Source organism: Nothobranchius furzeri, chromosome 9, assembly GCF_043380555.1.
Source record: "Nothobranchius furzeri strain GRZ-AD chromosome 9, NfurGRZ-RIMD1, whole genome shotgun sequence".
Classification (NCBI taxonomy): Eukaryota; Metazoa; Chordata; class Actinopteri; order Cyprinodontiformes; family Nothobranchiidae; genus Nothobranchius; species Nothobranchius furzeri.
Genome location: NC_091749.1, coordinates 1,219,699 through 1,238,816, shown reverse-complemented (window position 1 = coordinate 1,238,816; position 19,118 = coordinate 1,219,699). Strand labels below are relative to the sequence as shown.

At 45.7% G+C, this 19,118-nt stretch overlaps 1 protein-coding gene across 1 annotated transcript; it reads left to right on the top strand.

The window, feature by feature from the left end:
* Positions 1-2,873: 2,873 nt before the first annotated feature.
* On the top strand, positions 2,874-16,599 carry pdcd7 (programmed cell death 7). Its single transcript, XM_015976850.3, has 13 exons — positions 2,874-2,939; positions 3,119-3,172; positions 3,236-3,354; positions 3,420-3,473; positions 3,607-3,881; positions 4,412-4,566; positions 4,963-5,068; positions 5,627-5,701; positions 6,513-7,384; positions 7,474-7,612; positions 12,884-13,114; positions 14,767-14,854; positions 16,213-16,599. Exons 1-13 carry the CDS (start codon positions 2,874-2,876, stop codon positions 16,343-16,345), a joined length of 2,367 nt encoding a protein of 788 aa, XP_015832336.2. The 3' UTR covers positions 16,346-16,599.
* The last annotated feature ends 2,519 nt before the right edge of the window (positions 16,600-19,118 follow it).

Here is a 19,118-nt window from a genome sequence, read left to right as displayed (position 1 = left end):
CACCCCTCCGCAGTTTTTATAGTTTCAGCTTTTCATTTTATTATTAGTCTCTTTAGTGTGTTTTTTCCCACCGGTGTTTGTAGTTTTCCTTCCCCTTAGAATATTAGTTATGTTGCTGCTTTTCTTGTCTTTAGGTTCTACTCTTAGGTCATGTTAGTTTCCTCCCTGATTAGTTAATTGCTTTCACCTGGTTCTCTCCCCACACACCTGCAGCCCATCTGCCTCCCATCATGCCCCAGTGTATAAAGCCCTGTCTGTGTCTCAATGTCTTGTCGGTCCATTGTTTTGTGTCAGCGTTGTTGTGTGCTCTGTGAGCTTTTGTGCCTCGTCTCTTGGTTTGTGCTCTATGTGAGCTTTCGTTCTCCTGGTGTTCAGGACTTTGGTTTTTGGCTTCCTGCCCTTTTTGGATTTTTTTGGTTCCTCATCCTAATAAAAAGGATTTTACTTTTAAACTGCTCCTGCCTCGTGTCATCTGGTGTTATCTGCATTTTGGGTCCTAACCTCCTCCTGACTCGCAATGTGACAGGGGTTGTATACTGTTGATCTAAAATTGAATTACCCTGTGGAAACAGCAATTTTCTATTTTAGAGCATTTTGAAATCGTTAAAGGTAGGACAATTATGGACAATTTGAAAGGTCTTTATTTTGGAAGGCAACATCAGAATGACTTGATATTGATGTGGTATAACTGTGGGGTTGTATAATGTTGATCTAAAGTGGAATTATCCTGTGGGAACAGCAATTTTCCATTTTAGAGCATTTTGAAATCACTGAAAGTTTGGTCGTATATGGGCAATTTAAAAAGGCCTTTATTTTGGAAGGCAACATCAGACTGAGTTGAATTCACAAGACTTTTACTTTGAAATCCAAAATACGATGGCCTTGATATTGACAGGCCGCTAATGGTGAACAAGCCTAAATTATATGTTATTATGTTCTTAAAATATCTGTTAATTCACTCGAAATTTACTTTTATTTTGAAATCTGGTTTCCACATCCCTTCCCGTATTAGTTTGAATAGACGGGGAACCAACAATAAACTGGAGGCTTGCTTGACACAAGTTTTAAACTAGTGATATTCTAAAAAGCTATTCTTATCTATCCCAAATTGGGAGACTATTCTATTAAATGGGATGAAGTCCAATCCTTCATATATGTGTTCCAGGTATAGAATTCCTTTATTTTTCCAGTCCGGAAGGTTCATCATTTTGTTATTTTGCAAAATATCAGGATTATTCCAGATAGGTGTGCGTCTGCATGGTACTAGTGAAGACTCTGTCATTTTAAGATACTCCCACCATGCTGTCAGAGAGGTGCTGATACTAATACTTTTGAAGCCTTCATGTTTTCTTATGCTTGAGCTAATAAATGGTAAGTCTGAAAGCTCTATCGTATTGCAAAGTGTCTGTTCTATATCTAACCAGGACTCATCTAGTGGGTTATCTTGCAACCATCTTGGTATATATTGCAGCCTGTTGGCTAAGAAATAATAATAAAAGTTGGGTAGATCCAGTCCTCCTCTGTCTTTGGTCTTCTGAAGCGTTTTTAAGCTAATTCGTGGAGTTTTATCCTGCCAAAGGAATTTAGTAATTGAGGAGTACAGAGATTTAAACCAGTCAGCTGAGAAAATAAGTCATTTATTCTGGGTAAGACTATCATTTTAATTGTAGCAATCCTCCCCATGAGTGATATCGGTAAGGATTTCCATCTTGCAAGATCATCTTCCACTTTCTTTAAAAGTGGGATGTAGTTTAGTTTGGTTAGATCTGCTAACTTGGGAGAGACATTAATTCCCAGGTGAGTAAGGTTTTTATCCACGCTGGAACTAACGACATCAACAAGCAGCAATCTGAGCTTCTGAAGCGTGATTTTATCCACCTTTTTAACCTTTTAAAAAACTCACATGTGTCCTTTTATATCTCTGGACCCACTCCCCCCCTTGACAGAGGAACTGGTCATTTTAGTAGACTTTTATCTTTGAACACTTGGCTCTCCTCTGCCACCGTGATGCACAACATTGGTTTTATAGATAATTTTAACATCTTCTGGGGCAGGAGGCACCTGTTTGGGGCAGACGGGCTCCATCTAAATAGACAGGGTACCCGTGCCCTGGCAATGAGTTTGGCATGTCCACGACCACCACTATCCACAACGCCATGCCCTGCTGCCCCCGCCCTCTCCACCCCGTCCTCCCACTCATCCACACCCTGATGTCCAGCTGGTCTCTGCTCCTATAACCCCAGCTATGATTTTAACAGTTACTCAAATATTTGACTTGGACCTCACACCAGCTCACTAATTCCTGTCATTATCAGCAGAGAGCGGCCTAATCACCATAAACCAAACAAACACAACCACAGTAATCTTAAACGCTTACTAGTAGTTCCACTTTCACACACACACTCTCCAGTTACCATTAATATGGCACTTTTAAATGTCCGCTCTCTGCTGAATAAAACTTTTATTATTAATGATTTGATTTTAGATCACAGCCTGGACGGTTTATTTTTAACAGAGACCTGGCTGAATGCAGATGCCCCTGTTGTTCTCACAGAGGTTTCCCCACCAAATTTTAATTATACTTACTCTACAAGGAGCAGCAAAAAGTTAGGCGGTACTGCCTTTATAATCTCAGCAACATTTACCGCCAAACCTGTTTCATTTGATTATTTTAGCACTTTTGAATACAATGCAGCCGTTTTTGGGATTCCTCAAATTTTGTGTCACAGTTTACAGACCTCCAAAAAATAGCACGTCTTTTATAGAAGAATTTTCAGAGTTTTTATCAAACTTACAGAGCTCTTACAACCGAATACCCTTGACCGTCTGGTCCCACAAAAAATTAAAAAGATACAGCCTAGACTTACATTCCCATGGAGAAACAAAGCTCTCAGGACACAAAAGAGGAACTGCAGAATGGCAGAGAGAAAATGGAGGAAGTACCAAATTGCTAAAAAACGATCAGACATACAGAGAAACTCTAAAGTCATACAACAACGCAGTAAGGAACTCAAGGTATGCATACTTCTCCAAAATCATCTCAGAAAATAAGAATAGTCCTAAAATCCTGTTTTCCGCTATCTATTAAGTTTTTAACAAAAACGCTGATGCATCTCAGGAAGCACCATCGAACTCTCTCTGTGAGGAGTTTGCAGACCACTTCAGAGGGAAGGTACACACAATCAGATGCAACATTTCATCCTCTCACAATGACATGGTTTTATCGAAATCTCAGTGTGTACCCTTACCAGAGGGAATACTAGACAGTTTTGTCCGGGTTGAGGCTGAAACTCTAGATAAGGTTTTCTCTTCAGTGAGGCCCACCGCGTGTCTTTTAGATCCAGTTCCTACTTCGTTCTTTAAGCCATTTTATTTTAGAGATGAGATTTTAACCATGATGAACTGTTCTCTTCAAACAGGGTCTTTCCTGCTGCCTTTAAAGGGGCAGCGGTGAGGCCCCTGTTGAAGGAGACGTAGATTTTAGTGATTTTAACAACTTCAGAACTTACCATTCTTAAGTAAAATGTTAGAAAAGCTTGTTTTAATACAGCTTCATGATTTTATTAATGCACTTAATGTCCTTGAGAAATTTCAGTCTGGTTTTAGAGTAAACCGCAGCACTGAGACGGCCCTGTTAAGAGTTTTGAATGACATAAGAATAAATTATGATGCACAGAAAGTGACGGTTCTGGTTCTACTGGATTTAAGCGCTGCCTTTGACACAGTGGACACCAACATTCCTTTAAACCGGTTAAAACACATCGGCCTCTCTGGTGCTGTCCATAAATGGTTTACTTCATATCTCACAGACAGGACTTTTATGGTAAGTCTAGATACCTTCTGTTCCAAGACCCGAGAGATTCCTTGTGGTGTGCCCCAGGGTTCGATTTTAGGCACGGTGCTTTTTAATCTGTATATGCTTCCACTTGGTGGTGTCATTTAGTCATCGGTCCTGAGACCCAGAGAGAGAAACTTTTACCAAAGCTACAGTCACTAACTCTTAATTCGTCTTCTCAAGTGTAGAACCTGGGTGTTATTTTTGACTCTGAGCTAACTTTTATCCCCCACATTAAGAATATTACTAAAATTGTTTTTTATCACCTGAAAAACTTCACCAGAGTCCGCCCCTTTCTCTCTCTGGCCGATACAGAGACGCTGATGCACGCTTTTATCACCAATAGAATTAATTACTGTAATGCCCTGCTTTATGGTCTTCCCAAAAAGAGTACCTCAGGTTTACAACTCCTACAAAATTCAGCAGCTCGTGTCCTGACTAAGACCAGGAGGCAGGAGCACATTACACCGGTGTTACACAAGCTGCATTGGCTTCCTGTACATTTCAGGATCGATTTTAAGGCTCTTTTAATGGTTTTTAAATGTCTTAATGGTCTTGGGCCTTCTTATCTCTCAGAACTGCTTCATAAATACGAGCCTATGCAGTCCCTGCGCTCCTCTGGCAGCCATCTCCTAGTCATTCCAAAGGTCAGAACACACTCCCAAGGCAAGGCATCCTTCCAGTTTTATGGCCCTCGCCTCTGGAACAGTCTCCCATCGGACCTCAGGGCCGTAGAGAGTGTTCTTGTTTTTAAGGCCAGGCTCAAGACCCACCTTTTTAGTATAGCTTTTAAGTGATTTTGATCTATTTTAGCCTGTTTTTACCATCTTTTATATATTTTATCAGTGTTTTATTACTTGCTCTTTTAATTAAATAACACATATTTTCTTCCATATTTATTTTAACTTGTAATAATTATTATTTTAACCAGTCTTAATGCATTGTAGTACAATATTTTATAAATTTAATTATATGTTTTCTACTTGGTTATCTTTTATCACTGTGTTTTATTTAGATTTTTATTTATCAGCTGTTTATGTTTAATTTGTTTCTTAACTTGTTATCTGCCCCGGGGGCACCGGGGGGCTGTGGCGGCCGGGGTGCTTCCCATGTTTACTCTTGCCAAGGCTATTGCTGCCAATCTTGGTGCCCCTGGTGCCATTGGCTCCTCTGATGGCGTTCTCGTCTTCTTTGTACCTACTACATCTGCACTCAGCCAGCTGCCCTTTCTCTGTTACGTGTGTGTGTGTGTGTGTGTGTGTGAGTGTGTGTGAGTGTGTGTGTGTGTGTGCGTGCGTGCGTGCGTGCGTGCGTGTGTGTGTGTTAAAACTAGAAGGTATGGAAAGACAGCTGCAAGGCTCTAGCCTGGACCGGTGCCGGCTAGTGGAGGACTACATCAGTCTGACAGCAGATTTAGCCTGAAAATAATAATAACATCACGTTGTTGTTAAAGTTAAAGTCCCATTAGTTGTCACACTCACTGATGTGTGTGCGAAATTTGTTCTCCGCATTTGACCCATCCCCTGGGGGAGCGGTGAGCTGCAGACACAGCCGTGCTCAGGAACCATTTGGTGGTTTAACCCCCCAATCCAACCCCTTAATGCTGAGTGTCAAGCAGGGAGGCATTGGGTCTTTGGTCTGACCTGACCAGGAATCGAACCCTGATCTCCCAGTCTCAGGGCAGACGCTCTACCACTAGGCCACTGAGCTGTGTGGGAGTTTTGTAACTTAGATCGTGTTACAAAACAAACTGTTTAAATATGTGCTTTAAGCATAAACCATTTATTCCAGTATTTACAGACGGCTCAAAAGACTCAGGAAATGAGAGCACGGGTTTCTCTTTTTGTGTTCCAGTTTTAGAAATGGGTATAAAATTCAGAACTTCTTAATCCGTTTTTACGTTGGAGTTGTTAGCGATCTCATTTAGCTGACTCTGGATAGACCAGGATGGAATAAAACAGTGTATTCATGTATGGATTCTCTTTCGGCTCTAATGTCAATTAAATCACTGTCAGCTGACAGTAGACCAGATATTCTTTTAGACGTATTTGAATGTTTGTTTAGACCGAATAGAAATGAGGTTAATGTGGGTTCCAGCACACGGAGGGGTGGAGGGAAGTGAAATGGCAGATTTTAATGCAAAACAAGCAACAAAACTAAACACACGGGTAGAAATTCCACAGTGTCAGAGAAGTGAAGGCGATGATCAGGAAACACGATGAATGAATGGCAGGAAATGCGGGTGAGGGGAGAAACGGAAGGCATTTATTTAATATACAGGGAAAGGTGGGTGTGATGCAAATTATGGAAATTAAAACTAGAGAACAAACAACAACAACAAGGCTAAGGATGGGACACAGGTTTGAATGGCACTCTCCGTTTAACAGGGAACGTCCTACGGGTTTGTGTGAGTGTGGAACAGATGCATGTTTTATGTGATTAAATTTGTGGTTCATAGAAAAATGTTGAAAGAATAATTAAAAGTTAGAGGATGTGGAGGACTGAGTTTTGGGACTTTGTTAAACGGGGATAACAGAATTTATAACCTAGTGTTGGAAATCCTCAGGAGGAGCAGTTTAGTTAAGAGTCGTTTTTAGGATTCATCTCGCTGACTCACTCCTACACAGCAGGTGGCGCGCGTGCGCCTCCAGTTGGATGCCAGCCGCCATTTAAACAGAAGAAGAAGAAAAAGAAGCAGCAGAAGAAGAGGAAGAAGAAGAAGAAGAAGAGGAAGAAGAGGAAGAAGAAGAAGAAGAAGAAGAAGAGGAAGAAGAAGAAGAAGAACAAGAAGAGTTTTTCTCCGGCAGCATGGACAGGTCGCACCTGCACAGCGCTGCCGGGCCGCCTGGCTCCTCTCACCCGGACCGCACCGGGTCCTCCTGGACCCCTCCAGCGGCTTACGGAGTTAGGGGCGACTTCCCTCAGCACCTGCCCCGGGGGGCGGCTTTCGGAGGACCTGGCGTTCCCGTTAGGCCTCCGTTTGGATTCGGTCCCACGGCTTCCCCGCCCCCCTTAGGATTCCCGGGACCGGCACCCGCCTACGGCGGCGTCTCAGTGTTCCGTCCTCCCCAGCACGGACCGCACTGTGGCCCGAGACAGCCCTGCCCCCCCTCGGGGACGGAGGACCAGGAGGCCCGGCAGAAGAGGCAGGACCAGCAGTGGCTGGCTCGGTTTCTGCAGAGCAGAGCCCAAACTACCGGAGAACCGGAGACCCAGCAGCGACTGTCCGTCCGCGGCCCAGTTCTCAGGGACACCTTGTGCGGAGCCGCTCGGTTGGTGTCCCGGCTGGAGGAGCTGCGTCTGAGAGCCGACCCGGAGTCCGGTCTGCTGGCCTCACGCGTGAAGGAGGAGCTGCTCCGGCGGCTCGGTGAGCTCCAGGGTTCGGAGGGACTCGTAGCTACGGTGGCCCAGAGTCGGGCCCGGCGGCGTAGGGCCAGGGCCCGGCTCCAGCTGGAGAAGAAGCTCTCAGAGGAGCACCGCGCTGAGAAGGAGGCAGCCATAGATGCGTGGAGGATGAGACAAGTCCAGCAAGTAGAGGAGAAGAAGAAGGTAGGGGCATCGTGTGCGTGTGTGTGTGTGCGCGCGTGTGTGTGTGTGTGTGCGTGTGAGACAGACATCAGCCTTTGGGTCTGCTCCAGGAGCAGGAGCTGAAGCGGGCTGCAGACTCGGTCCTGTGTGAGGTGAGGAAGAAGCAGGCGGACGTCAAAAGGATGCAGGACGTCCTCAGGTCTCTGGAGAAGCTCCGCAGGCTCCGCAAGGAGGCAGCCTCTCGGAAAGGTCAGTTCCTAACAAGCCAAGTCGGCTTTGCTTACACAGGAAGGCCATGTCTGCTGTGGTCACACAGATAGGAGGTTCTTCAGCTTAAGGTGTTTAAACAAAAAATGGGACCAAACCTGCTTTTTAAAAAGATTTGAACTGAAAAATATTTCAACGACGTTTTAATTCATGCTCCAGTCCTTTGTGTAGTTTAACTCCACAAAATTCTCCTGCAAGTTCTGACTACTGGAACTTTAACGTTCCTACATCCTCTTAAATCATGTGACTGATCTCTGAATGCTTAAGTTCTTGGATATTAACGGGTAATAAATAATTATTCATGAACTGTGCTGTACAAAATGTAATAAGGTCATGCATTTTTAATAGCTTTGATTAGGGCTGCACGATATTAGGAAAACCTGCGATATTCGATAACAGTGCTTAATATTGTGATATCGATATAACTCACGATAAATGAACAAATACTAAAGTATGCAGTGTTGATGTCGTCTGGCGTGTGACGTCTGTTCTGGGTTCAAAGCAAACAAAATATGCAGCTGCACCCGCTACTGTATTAGCAGCTGACCCCCGCTACTGTATTAGCAGCTACACCTGCTACTGTATTAGCAGCTGCTCCTGCTACTGTATTAGCAGCTGCTCCTGCTACTGTATTAGCAGCTGCTCCTGCTACTGTATTAGCAGCTGCACCCGCTACTGTATTAGCGGCTGCACCCGCTACTGTATTAGCAGCTGCTCCCGCTACTGTATTAGCGGCTGCTCCTGCTACTGTATTAGCAGCTGCACCTGCTACTGTATTAGCGGCTGCTCCTGCTACTGTATTAGCAGCCGCACCCGCTACTGTATTAGCAGCTGCTCCTGCTACTGTATTAGCAGCTGCTCCTGCTACTGTATTAGCAGCCGCACCCGCTACTGTATTAGCGGCCGCACCCGCTACTGTATTAGCGGCCGCACCCGCTACTGTATTAGCAGCCGCACCCGCTACTGTATTAGCAGCCGCACCCGCTACTGTATTAGCAGCTGCTCCTGCTACTGTATTAGCAGCTGCTCCTGCTACTGTATTAGCAGCTGCACCCGCTACTGTATTAGCGGCTGCACCCGCTACTGTATTAGCAGCTGCTCCTGCTACTGTATTAGCAGCTGCTCCTGCTACTGTATTAGCGGCCGCACCCGCTACTGTATTAGCAGCCGCTCCTGCTACTGTATTAGCAGCTGCACCCGCTACTGTATTAGCAGCTGCTCCTGCTACTGTATTAGCAGCTGCACCCGCTACTGTATTAGCGGCTGCACCCGCTACTGTATTAGCAGCTGCTCCCGCTACTGTATTAGCAGCTGCTCCTGCTACTGTATTAGCAGCTGCACCCGCTACTGTATTAGCGGCTGCTCCTGCTACTGTATTAGCAGCAGCACCCGCTACTGTATTAGCGGCTGCTCCTGCTACTGTATTAGCAGCCGTACCCGCTACTGTATTAGCAGCTGCTCCTGCTACTGTATTAGCAGCTGCTCCTGCTACTGTATTAGCAGCTGCACCCGCTACTGTATTAGCGGCTGCACCCGCTACTGTATTAGCGGCCGCACCCGCTACTGTATTAGCAGCCGCACCCGCTACTGTATTAGCAGCCGCACCCGCTACTGTATTAGCAGCTGCTCCTGCTACTGTATTAGCAGCTGCTCCTGCTACTGTATTAGCAGCTGCACCCGCTACTGTATTAGCGGCTGCACCCGCTACTGTATTAGCAGCTGCTCCTGCTACTGTATTAGCAGCTGCTCCTGCTACTGTATTAGCAGCTGCTCCTGCTACTGTATTAGCGGCTGCACCCGCTACTGTATTAGCGGCCGCACCCGCTACTGTATTAGCGGCCGCACCCGCTACTGTATTAGCGGCCGCACCCGCTACTGTATTAGCGGCCGCACCCGCTACTGTATTAGCGGCCGCACCCGCTACTGTATTAGCGGCCGCACCCGCTACTGTATTAGCGGCCGCACCCGCTACTGTATTAGCGGCCGCACCCGCTACTGTATTAGCGGCCGCACCCGCCACTGTATTAGCGGCCGCACCCGCTACTGTATTAGCGGCCGCACCCGCTACTGTATTAGCGGCCGCACCCGCTACTGTATTAGCGGCCGCACCCGCTACTGTATTAGCGGCCGCACCCGCTACTGTATTAGCGGCCGCACCCGCTACTGTATTAGCGGCCGCACCCGCTACTGTATTAGCAGCTGCTCCTGCTACTGTATTAGCAGCTGCTCCTGCTACTGTATTAGCGGCTGCACCCGCTACTGTATTAGCGGCTGCACCCGCTACTGTATTAGCAGCTGCTCCTGCTACTGTATTAGCAGCTGCTCCTGCTACTGTATTAGCAGCTGCTCCTGCTACTGTATTAGCGGCTGCACCCGCTACTGTATTAGCGGCCGCACCCGCTACTGTATTAGCGGCCGCACCCGCTACTGTATTAGCGGCCGCACCCGCTACTGTATTAGCGGCCGTACCCGCTACTGTATTAGCGGCCGTACCCGCTACTGTATTAGCGGCCGCACCCGCTACTGTATTAGCGGCCGCACCCGCTACTGTATTAGCGGCCGCACCCGCTACTGTATTAGCGGCCGCACCCGCTACTGTATTAGCGGCCGCACCCGCCACTGTATTAGCGGCCGCACCCGCCACTGTATTAGCGGCCGCACCCGCTACTGTATTAGCGGCCGCACCCGCTACTGTATTAGCGGCCGCACCCGCTACTGTATTAGCGGCCGCACCCGCTACTGTATTAGCGGCCGCACCCGCTACTGTATTAGCGGCTGCACCCGCTACTGTATTAGCGGCTGCACCCGCTACTGTATTAGCAGCTGCACCCGCTACTGTATTAGCGGCTGCACCCGCTACTGTAAACTCGCGTTCACGTTTGAAAGCAGCGCTGATTCCAGAAACATCAGCACAAAGTGCGTTCGGTGCTCTGAGCCAGCATGACGAACAAGGGAACGGCGCCGCTAATGTTCGGGTGTTGCTTTCCATCCTAAGGGTCTACATAGGGGGAGGGCGTATTACGTGAACGGACCCATCTGATTGGCCGCATATCAGAAGGGCTACATTTGATTGGTCAAATAATACTTCAGTGTCAAAAACAGAGCTGGTTTACAAAAAGTTGATGTGTGACACGGACCAAACATTTATCACTGTTTTTGACGTGCTTTGCGATGGACCTATCGCACGTCCTGTTATCGCGATGACGATAATTTTGATATATTGTGCAGCCCTAGATTTGATCTAAAACTCTGAGGATTTGTGTGTGTGTGTGTGTGTGTGTGTGTGTGTGTGTGTGTGTGTGTGTGTGTGTGTGTGTGTGTGTGTGTGTGTGTGTGTGTGTGTGTGTGTGTGTGTGTAATTCGTACAGCCTTTTTCCGTAGCAAACAGTGTAACAGGGTTTTTAAATCGTTACCCCATACAACACAATAGGAAGTAAGGAAGTATCAGCAAACAACACAATGTACGTAGAGCAACTGCATTTAAGACGTGCTTTGCCCTATTAACTATTGCCTAACTTTTTGAGACTTTTGTTACTAGATGCCTAGTATGTGTTTCCAATTTAACTTGTAATCTACTTTTATCCATTTTAATAATCCATTTATATTATTATTTATATTATTCTTTGGGTTGCCTTTGTCTGATCCCTCACCTAGGACCTGTTTGCCATGGGTGAGGCATAAAGCCTCAGACAACTTAGCTGCTAGGGTCATTGGGACACAAACCCCTCCACCAGGGTAAGGTGGCAGCCCATTTAGGTATAAATGTATACCTAAATGTTAAACCTAAATATAAAGGCTACACGTAAATGCTCAATCTAAACCTAAATCTAAATGATAAGTGTAAATGTTAAATCTAAATCTAAATGTAAATTCCACATTTAAATCTAAATGTTAATGTCAAAACTAAACTTAAATATAAATGCTGAATGTAAATGTTAAATCTAAATATAAATGTTAAACCTAAATATAAAGGCTACACGTAAATGCTAAATCTAAACCTAAATCTAAATGATAAGTGTAAATGTTAAATATAAATCTAAATGTTAAATCTAAATCTAAATAAGTGTAAATGTCCAATCTAAATGTGAAATCTAAATATAAATGTAAAAGTTAAATCTAACTACGAATTTTAAACGTAAATCTATATGCTAAGTGTGAATGTTAAATGTAAAGGTAAAGGTTAAATATAAATGTTAAATCTGAATATAAATGTAACAGTTAAATTTAAACCTAAATATAAACGCTAACCGTGAATGTTAAATATAAATGTAAAAGTTAAATCTGAATGTAAATAATCTAAATGTTTAATGTATATCTAATTGTTAAATCTAAATTTTACCACCATAATTTGTAATAGTTGCAACCCTAATGCAGATGTGTAAATGGGGTGGGCTGAAACGGAGACCAGGAAACATTCTGGATAAAAGCTGGATTATTATTCATTTGGGTAGGAAGGGGCCATATCAGATCAACTTTATTTATAAAGCGCTTTCACATGGCCAAAATGGACAAACGAAGCGCTGTACACCAATTAAAAGCACCAGAATAGGGCAGACATATAACCATTTATAATACATTGAGCAATCCATTAGAAATACTATAAGAAATCCATGTAAAACACACACACACACACACACACACACACACACACACAGTTTAAGGTGTAAAAAGTTAACGTATAAATGTTAACTTGGTAATGAGAAAAATCTAAACAACAACCTGAAATATAAACATAATATAAATGTCACATATTGAGGTATGGGGGTGGCACGTGACTGGGTCTCACAGAGACTTTGTTTTTGATCAGTCACGTGGTTTTCTGCTAAATGAAGCAAGCCTCGAAGTGGGGCTTCATGGACACGCCCCCTTCCTGCTCAGTACAAGCCTCGAATCCTCGCTTCATTTGTCCCATCACGCCAAGCAGAATAAACGGAGCTACGTTGGTAGCCACGGCGGAAAGGCTAGCTGAAACACGAACAAACGTTCCCAAATCATCAAAACCCAGGTTTAGGCTCAACACTGACCCAGAGGTTTTCTGATTGAGCAGACTTGTGAGAATGAAGGTAATGACAGCTTAGAGACGGTGCATGCTAGCTGCTAGCATAGTTGTAGCTGCTGTGCTAGCAGCTTGACTAGTTATCTTTGGAAATGATATCATTATTTTAAAATATCGATGTTATCAATATCTTGAAAATGTCAGTACATTGTCCAGGCCTGGATGAGCATGTGTGTGAGTACATGTGTGTGTCTAAGGCATCGCGACTGAGCAACAGACAGACGAGGTCTTCAGCAGCAGCCTGGAGCAGCTGAGGAGTGTCATGAAAAGGAGAACAAGCCTTTATTCAGCGGAGGAGAAAGCTCTGATGGTGATGCTGGAAGGAGAACAGGAAGAAGAGAGGAGGAGAGAGCAGGAGAAACGAGTGAAGAAGGAGAGAGAGAGACAGCTGGAGAGGAGGAGCAGAGTGGACTCTATTCTGTTTGGAGGTAACAGACGTTCTCCACGGCTGGAACAAAATGTTTGTGCTCTTCATACGGTTCACTTTGGTTGTGCACTAAAAGGTAACGTTAATTCTTATGCTTGCTCCTAAAGGAAGCGTGCTTGTTACACATCTGCTTAGTTTAATAGAGCGAATTACATTAAATATAGTTTTTTACTTCTCCTAAAATTAGACCAAAAAGATTGTTCAAGTACCGCCACCAAATACCGGTATCTGAATAAATGTTATCAGGGTGGACCGTTGAAGCGCCCGAGCGCCAATGGCGCTAAAGTTTCTCGTCGGGCGGTAAATACTTGACGACTCACCGCCCGGGTGGCGCCCAAGCCTTATTTGTCATTTACACACCGGCTTTCACCTACATCATGGCCCCGCCCTGTAGGAAGCCGCTGTTTTCGTTTTGCGCGCGTGAACCTGCGCGCCTCTAGCCACGTACTGCACTTGTATGACTCGTGCACGTACTGCACTTGTATGACTCGTGCACGTACTGCACTTGTATGACTCGTGCACGTACTGCACGATTCTAGCAGCAAAAAGCTTTTTAACTGGTGAGGAGGAGCGAGACAGTTCGAAACGGTATGAAGCAGAGAAGCGTGTGCGTAGGTGGAATGATTCTTGGAGGTTTAAAGAAGACGGGAGGCGCAGAGAATGGCCGTGTTCGAGTTGAGCAGCGCATCGCCTGGAAAACAGGCGAGAGCAGACGGACGCAGCAGGGGGAGGGGCTGAAAGTCGGCGTTTAAGCCGAACAGATTTCCCTACATGTGTAGCTCGGGGGTGACGGTGGATGAAGATATCGCGTTAGCGTTCATACGTGTTTAATTATTTTAATTCTGGTGCCTGTTAGCAGCTGAAACACATCCTCACGTGCTTGTGGACATCATGTATTGTATATGGAGACATGACTGTAATAATAAGTAAAGGTTATCAGCTGTAGCTTCAGTGTGCTCATAGGAAACGTGACACAAGAACACAAATCACATTTCTCTTTATGGCCCATATAGTTGTCATCATCAACATAACATGATTTACAGAATACATGTGACCAACTAACATTTCATGTTCTACCACCGGATGGTTGGATCAAAATATGAACCAATCAGATCTTAGATCAGGTGAGAGCCAGGCGTTTCCCGTCATCCTCTAGGTTTTGCAGCCGGTGGAGAGCAACTGCAGCGCCTTGCTCCAAAATCTGCGGCCGCCTTGATCTCACGAGGTTATCGTTGCCTACGTAGGCATGACGTCAGAGCAAGTCGGCGTCAAGTCGGACACAAATCTAACCGGCATGCACCGCTCGCCGATCACCGCTGGTCTAATCTGCTCAGAACTGGCTCATCTGGAACACAGCCAAAGGCTCGAGTACAAGCGGAGTTGGTGATGTACTGCGTTGTATGCCGGAAGTATGCGACGACAAAATCGAGTTTATGTTTGTGAATGTGTACAAAATAAAGGTTTATTACATTTAAAACGGTTCGGTTGTTATTTAGACTCGTTTTGGCAGCTGACCAGCGGGGCTGGTAAATATTCAGAGTTACCGGCCCCGCTGGTTTTGAAGTTAGTGTCCACCCCAGGTTATTGTTCTTGTGGGGAAACACTCTAAAGATACCCAGCCCTAGTGCTGAGACATGTCTGTTTGTTTGGCAGATGGGCGTCCAGCTGACCTTGTCCTGCAGCCCTTCACAGATTACTACCGCCAGGCTGAGCGCTCGCTGCAGGCGTTGATACACATCAGGTTGGTTTTCAGGATCAACCCGCAGCTTCAGCTCGATTCACAGAGATGTAAACATTTGTGGGTTACGTATGCCCCCTGCTGGGTGATTTGTGTAAACTCTGGCAAAGGAAAACGTTTTATATATTGTTTTAATCATATAACACATAGAAAATTATAAAGTCCTTTATGATCCAGGTAAGACGAGCTTTCTTCAGAGAGGACAGGTAAGAAGTTCTGCGTCTTTTGCAGCCTTGACTTGCGACTTACGCAGGATTGGTTAACTGATTCGCTGCCAGCGCTTCTCACCGTTTTTACTGGTTTTTATGAGTCACAGAACGTTGCGCGCTAGGACGCCGTAGACACCAAAACAACGGAGACTCACCTCTTACATCAGGAAGAACCCGCGCGTTTCGAGCGTTATCCGTTCTTTCATAATCCGTTGTCGAATTGCGATCGGCAGAAGCTTTTCCGGTTCGCGCCTCACTTTTTTTTTTTACAGCAGCGGCCGGCTGATTGGCTTGGGCATCGAGCGTAGATTGAAACCGGTTCCATCTGTTCGTTTTTCCCGGAATCGCTCAACGTTTCTCATTTCCATTCCTAGTTCAGATTCCTAGAATGCCGATGGAAGAGGAATCCGCGGCCGATCTCTGTGACAAATAAACGTGATCTGCAAATTATGATCAACGCTTTCCAGAGCTGATCACAGCAGCTGTCTGTGTGCAGCACGAGTCCCCCCCCCCCCACCCAGATATAAACAAACGCATCTGCCGAACTTTTACTCCGTGACGTAAACGTTAACTCCTGCAGCGTAGAGGAAACGTGTTAAATACGTCAACACGGTGGATTTAATAGAAGCTTAAAGAACAAACTCTGGACGTGTGAGGTGAGTTTGTCTCACTGCAGAAATAAAAACACACACGGAGCGTCAGCAGCCGCAAACCAAACGTAGCGGGAAACCGGGTAAACAAAACTGCTCTGTGTTTAAAAAAGAACTACGGCATGGAGCTCACCTTGCTGCGTCAGCAAAGATGGATCAGGTTCTGCTTCTGGGGTACATCAATTTCTGCAGTTAGCATAGGGCTAGACAGGAAGTCACGCATGGCGTCGGTGTAAAGAGAAGTCTTCTTGTCTGTGTGACCCGATGGCGTATTCATTCCAAGTGCAGCGGTGAGTTTTCGTGTCTAATCCTGGCTGAGGAGAGGAACAACAGTATACATGACATCAGACTTCTTGCTTTAATGGTGGATGGCATAAAAAATGTGACCTTTGAAGTCCCAAGGGTTGTTGTGATGTCGCGGGTCTGGTGATGGGGGGGGGGGGCTGTTCCACGCTGCTGATGCCTCCGGTGTGGGCCCGGCGTAACTGTGGTGTCTTTGCAGGAGAGAGTGGGACGCGTTTCTTGTGGCAGCAGATCACCCGGATGGTTCCACGGTTCCACAGAGCTGGATCCTGCCAGACCCCCCCTCAGACCATGTCTGGGCCTCTGCCCTGCAAGCTGCTGATGCTGACTGAGGCCCTGCTCCGTTAACTCCTGCTGAAGAGGATGAAACTGTTTCCTGGACGTCACGGGGGAGCATTTGTTTCTGGATTTTTATAATAGGTTCAGATTTTACTAAGTTGTTGATTTGCTGAACTAACTTTACTAGAAAAGAGTAATTATCCTTCACTGGTGTTTGAAGTGCAGCAGGTGTCAAGCTCCGGTTCCACGTTCTCCTCAGAAGGTTTATTCTGTCAGGTTATTTTTTAAATAAAGCAAAAGAAAAACATCTCATTGTCTTTTAATCAGAATACGACTGCTTATGAGCATGGCGCTGGAAACTCATGCAGCCTGAGAGCTGGTGCTGTGTTAATGGGATTTTGAAACCTAAACAAACAAAGCTTTATTCCCCCCCCCCCCCAAGAACTGGAAGACATATAATTACTACTGGAACCGTGGAGTAAAGCTTGCATGTCGTGACTTTACAGGTCTGCACCTGCTCTGATAGTCACACGGAGCTCTACCAAACAGACCTGGGCCTGCCAGTCCTGTGGGTGGGAACAGTGGGACGATTTGGCTTCGTAGGATTGGTGTGGCTGAACGGTTGGTTGGGGTTACGGGGCCATACCTTAACATCTTTAGCTTTGTTATGGCCGCCAGCCTGGCCTGTTCAGTTCCAGGAGCCAGGATGACACCGCCCCTCCACCTCTTCCCCAGTCTGCTGATGAGCACAGCTGAACTGAATACATCTGGTGATCCACGCCTGGGATAAGAAGGCTGTGCCGTCAGCAGTCTGGCGCTTCTGCTGTTCTCCAGGTCTCACGGTCCGTTTTTGTGTGTTTGAGGACCTTGGTGATCTTTGTGGTTTAGGTTTTTGGTTTTAACGTTGTAGTTTATAGACTTGGGGTGTTGTAGTATGTCGGTTTTTATTATCAGCTTTGTGATTTTTAAAAACACCTTCTAGCTTGGTAAAACCTTTTAACAGTGGTGTGCCAATGAAGCCTCATGAAGCCTTCTCTTCTGTGATACATGATTCAAGGCTTTGAACACATTGGCTGTGGCGCCATCTAGCGGTACTTGGTAACATTACAACGCATTCAAATGCCCACAAATCCCCACTGTGGGATCACGTCCATTATTCTAATTGGCCATGTTGCATTAATCAGCCTCCAACGTCGCTGACCGGCGGAGGGGAGTGTGGTGTGTTGATGTTCGTGAGGAGAAGCGCTGACAGAGAAATTCCAAGTCCTGGACATCCCGTCTAGTTTTGGATCTAGAAGTAGTGGAAGGTGCTGCTGGAGCGAAGGGGGGTCCCGTGAATGAACTTGATACCAGACACTTTCTGTGAAGAATAATAATAATTTGGGAATAAGCAGTAAATATAGTTTATGGTTATTAAAACTTTCAAGCCCAAAACGAGACTTGACAGAAGTGATCCTGATATTGTGGATGAGCTCTGTCACTAAGATCTTTTCACATCACAACTTCCGACTGAAACAACCCACGAATCACCGTGAGGTCTGGCAGCTTTTAAATGAGTTTTGTGCTTAGACGCGCGGTTTCTGCGTATAGAGCTCCGGGAGTTGACGTCACTTCTCCCGGCATGCAACAGTTCAAATCGAAACGGCGCCATATTGGCAGGCAGAAGCCGGCAGCTGGACTATTTGTTATTGTCAGAAAACTCAATCAGACAGGAAATATGGTAGATTCCTGTTGTGCCCCAGGATGCAGAACAGACGCGGACGACATAAGGAATGAGCCATCTACAGGATTCCCCAAGATCCGGAGCGCCGCAAACGTTGGATCATTGTAATAAAACACGCTAGTGACCGGGCTAAAATGAAGCTGTGGGATCCCGAGAGTAAAGGTTTTCGCTTATGCAGCGACCGCTTCATATCAGGTACTTAAACCAACGTTTCCTCAACTGTGTATGGTATTTATTTTAAATGCTTTTATTACGATTCTTAGTGGCCTTCCTAAACTTATTTTGGCGTGGCTTTTTCTGTCTTATTACTCATAGCAGCAAGTAAACATCACGTAAAACGTTGCCTCGTGAGTTCTGCGTGCTGCCGTTTCCGTGTTTTATGATCACAGCAATTAACCGGCTAAGCTGTATTTCATTTTTAAGCAATGGTTGATCAATTGTCAGATCACACATAAGAAGCACTTTGGATTGCTATTATCTGTCTCACCAAGACAGATCTCAGACAGATCCTGAGACGCTCCTGCCTGACATATTTATTTTATTCACGGAAACAAATCAGACTAGTGATTTCTCTTGGTGTTCAGTTTATACATTCAAACAGCACAGCACTCTATTTAAACTACTTACATGTAAATCTGTTATTTGTCCATCCATCCATCCATTTTCATCCGCTTATCCGGAGTTGGGTTGCGGGGGCAGTAGCGTTGAGAGGCCCAGACTTCCCTCTCTCCAGCCACTTGGGCCAGCTCCTCTGGGGGAATCCCAAGGGGTTCCCCGGCCAGGTCCGGTAAGAAGTCCGCTCCGACAGCTTCTGGCGTTTTTAAAAAGTATCCCAGGGGCACGGTAAGTAGGGCTGGGCGATATGACGATTTTAGACCGTTTTACGATCTACACATCTGACGGTCTGTCATTTTTGAGAGACCTTTTTATCACGATTCACAGCTCTGCTGTTGAATTTCTGCCTCTGAATGAAAAGGGAACTTACCCCAGGAGAATGACACGCCTTTGTTTGACCCTTAACCAATCAGAGTGAGTCATAGTAATATATTAGTGCCCCGCTTGTTTTCACCTGTGTGTGAACAAACATGGCTTTGGCCGCGGCT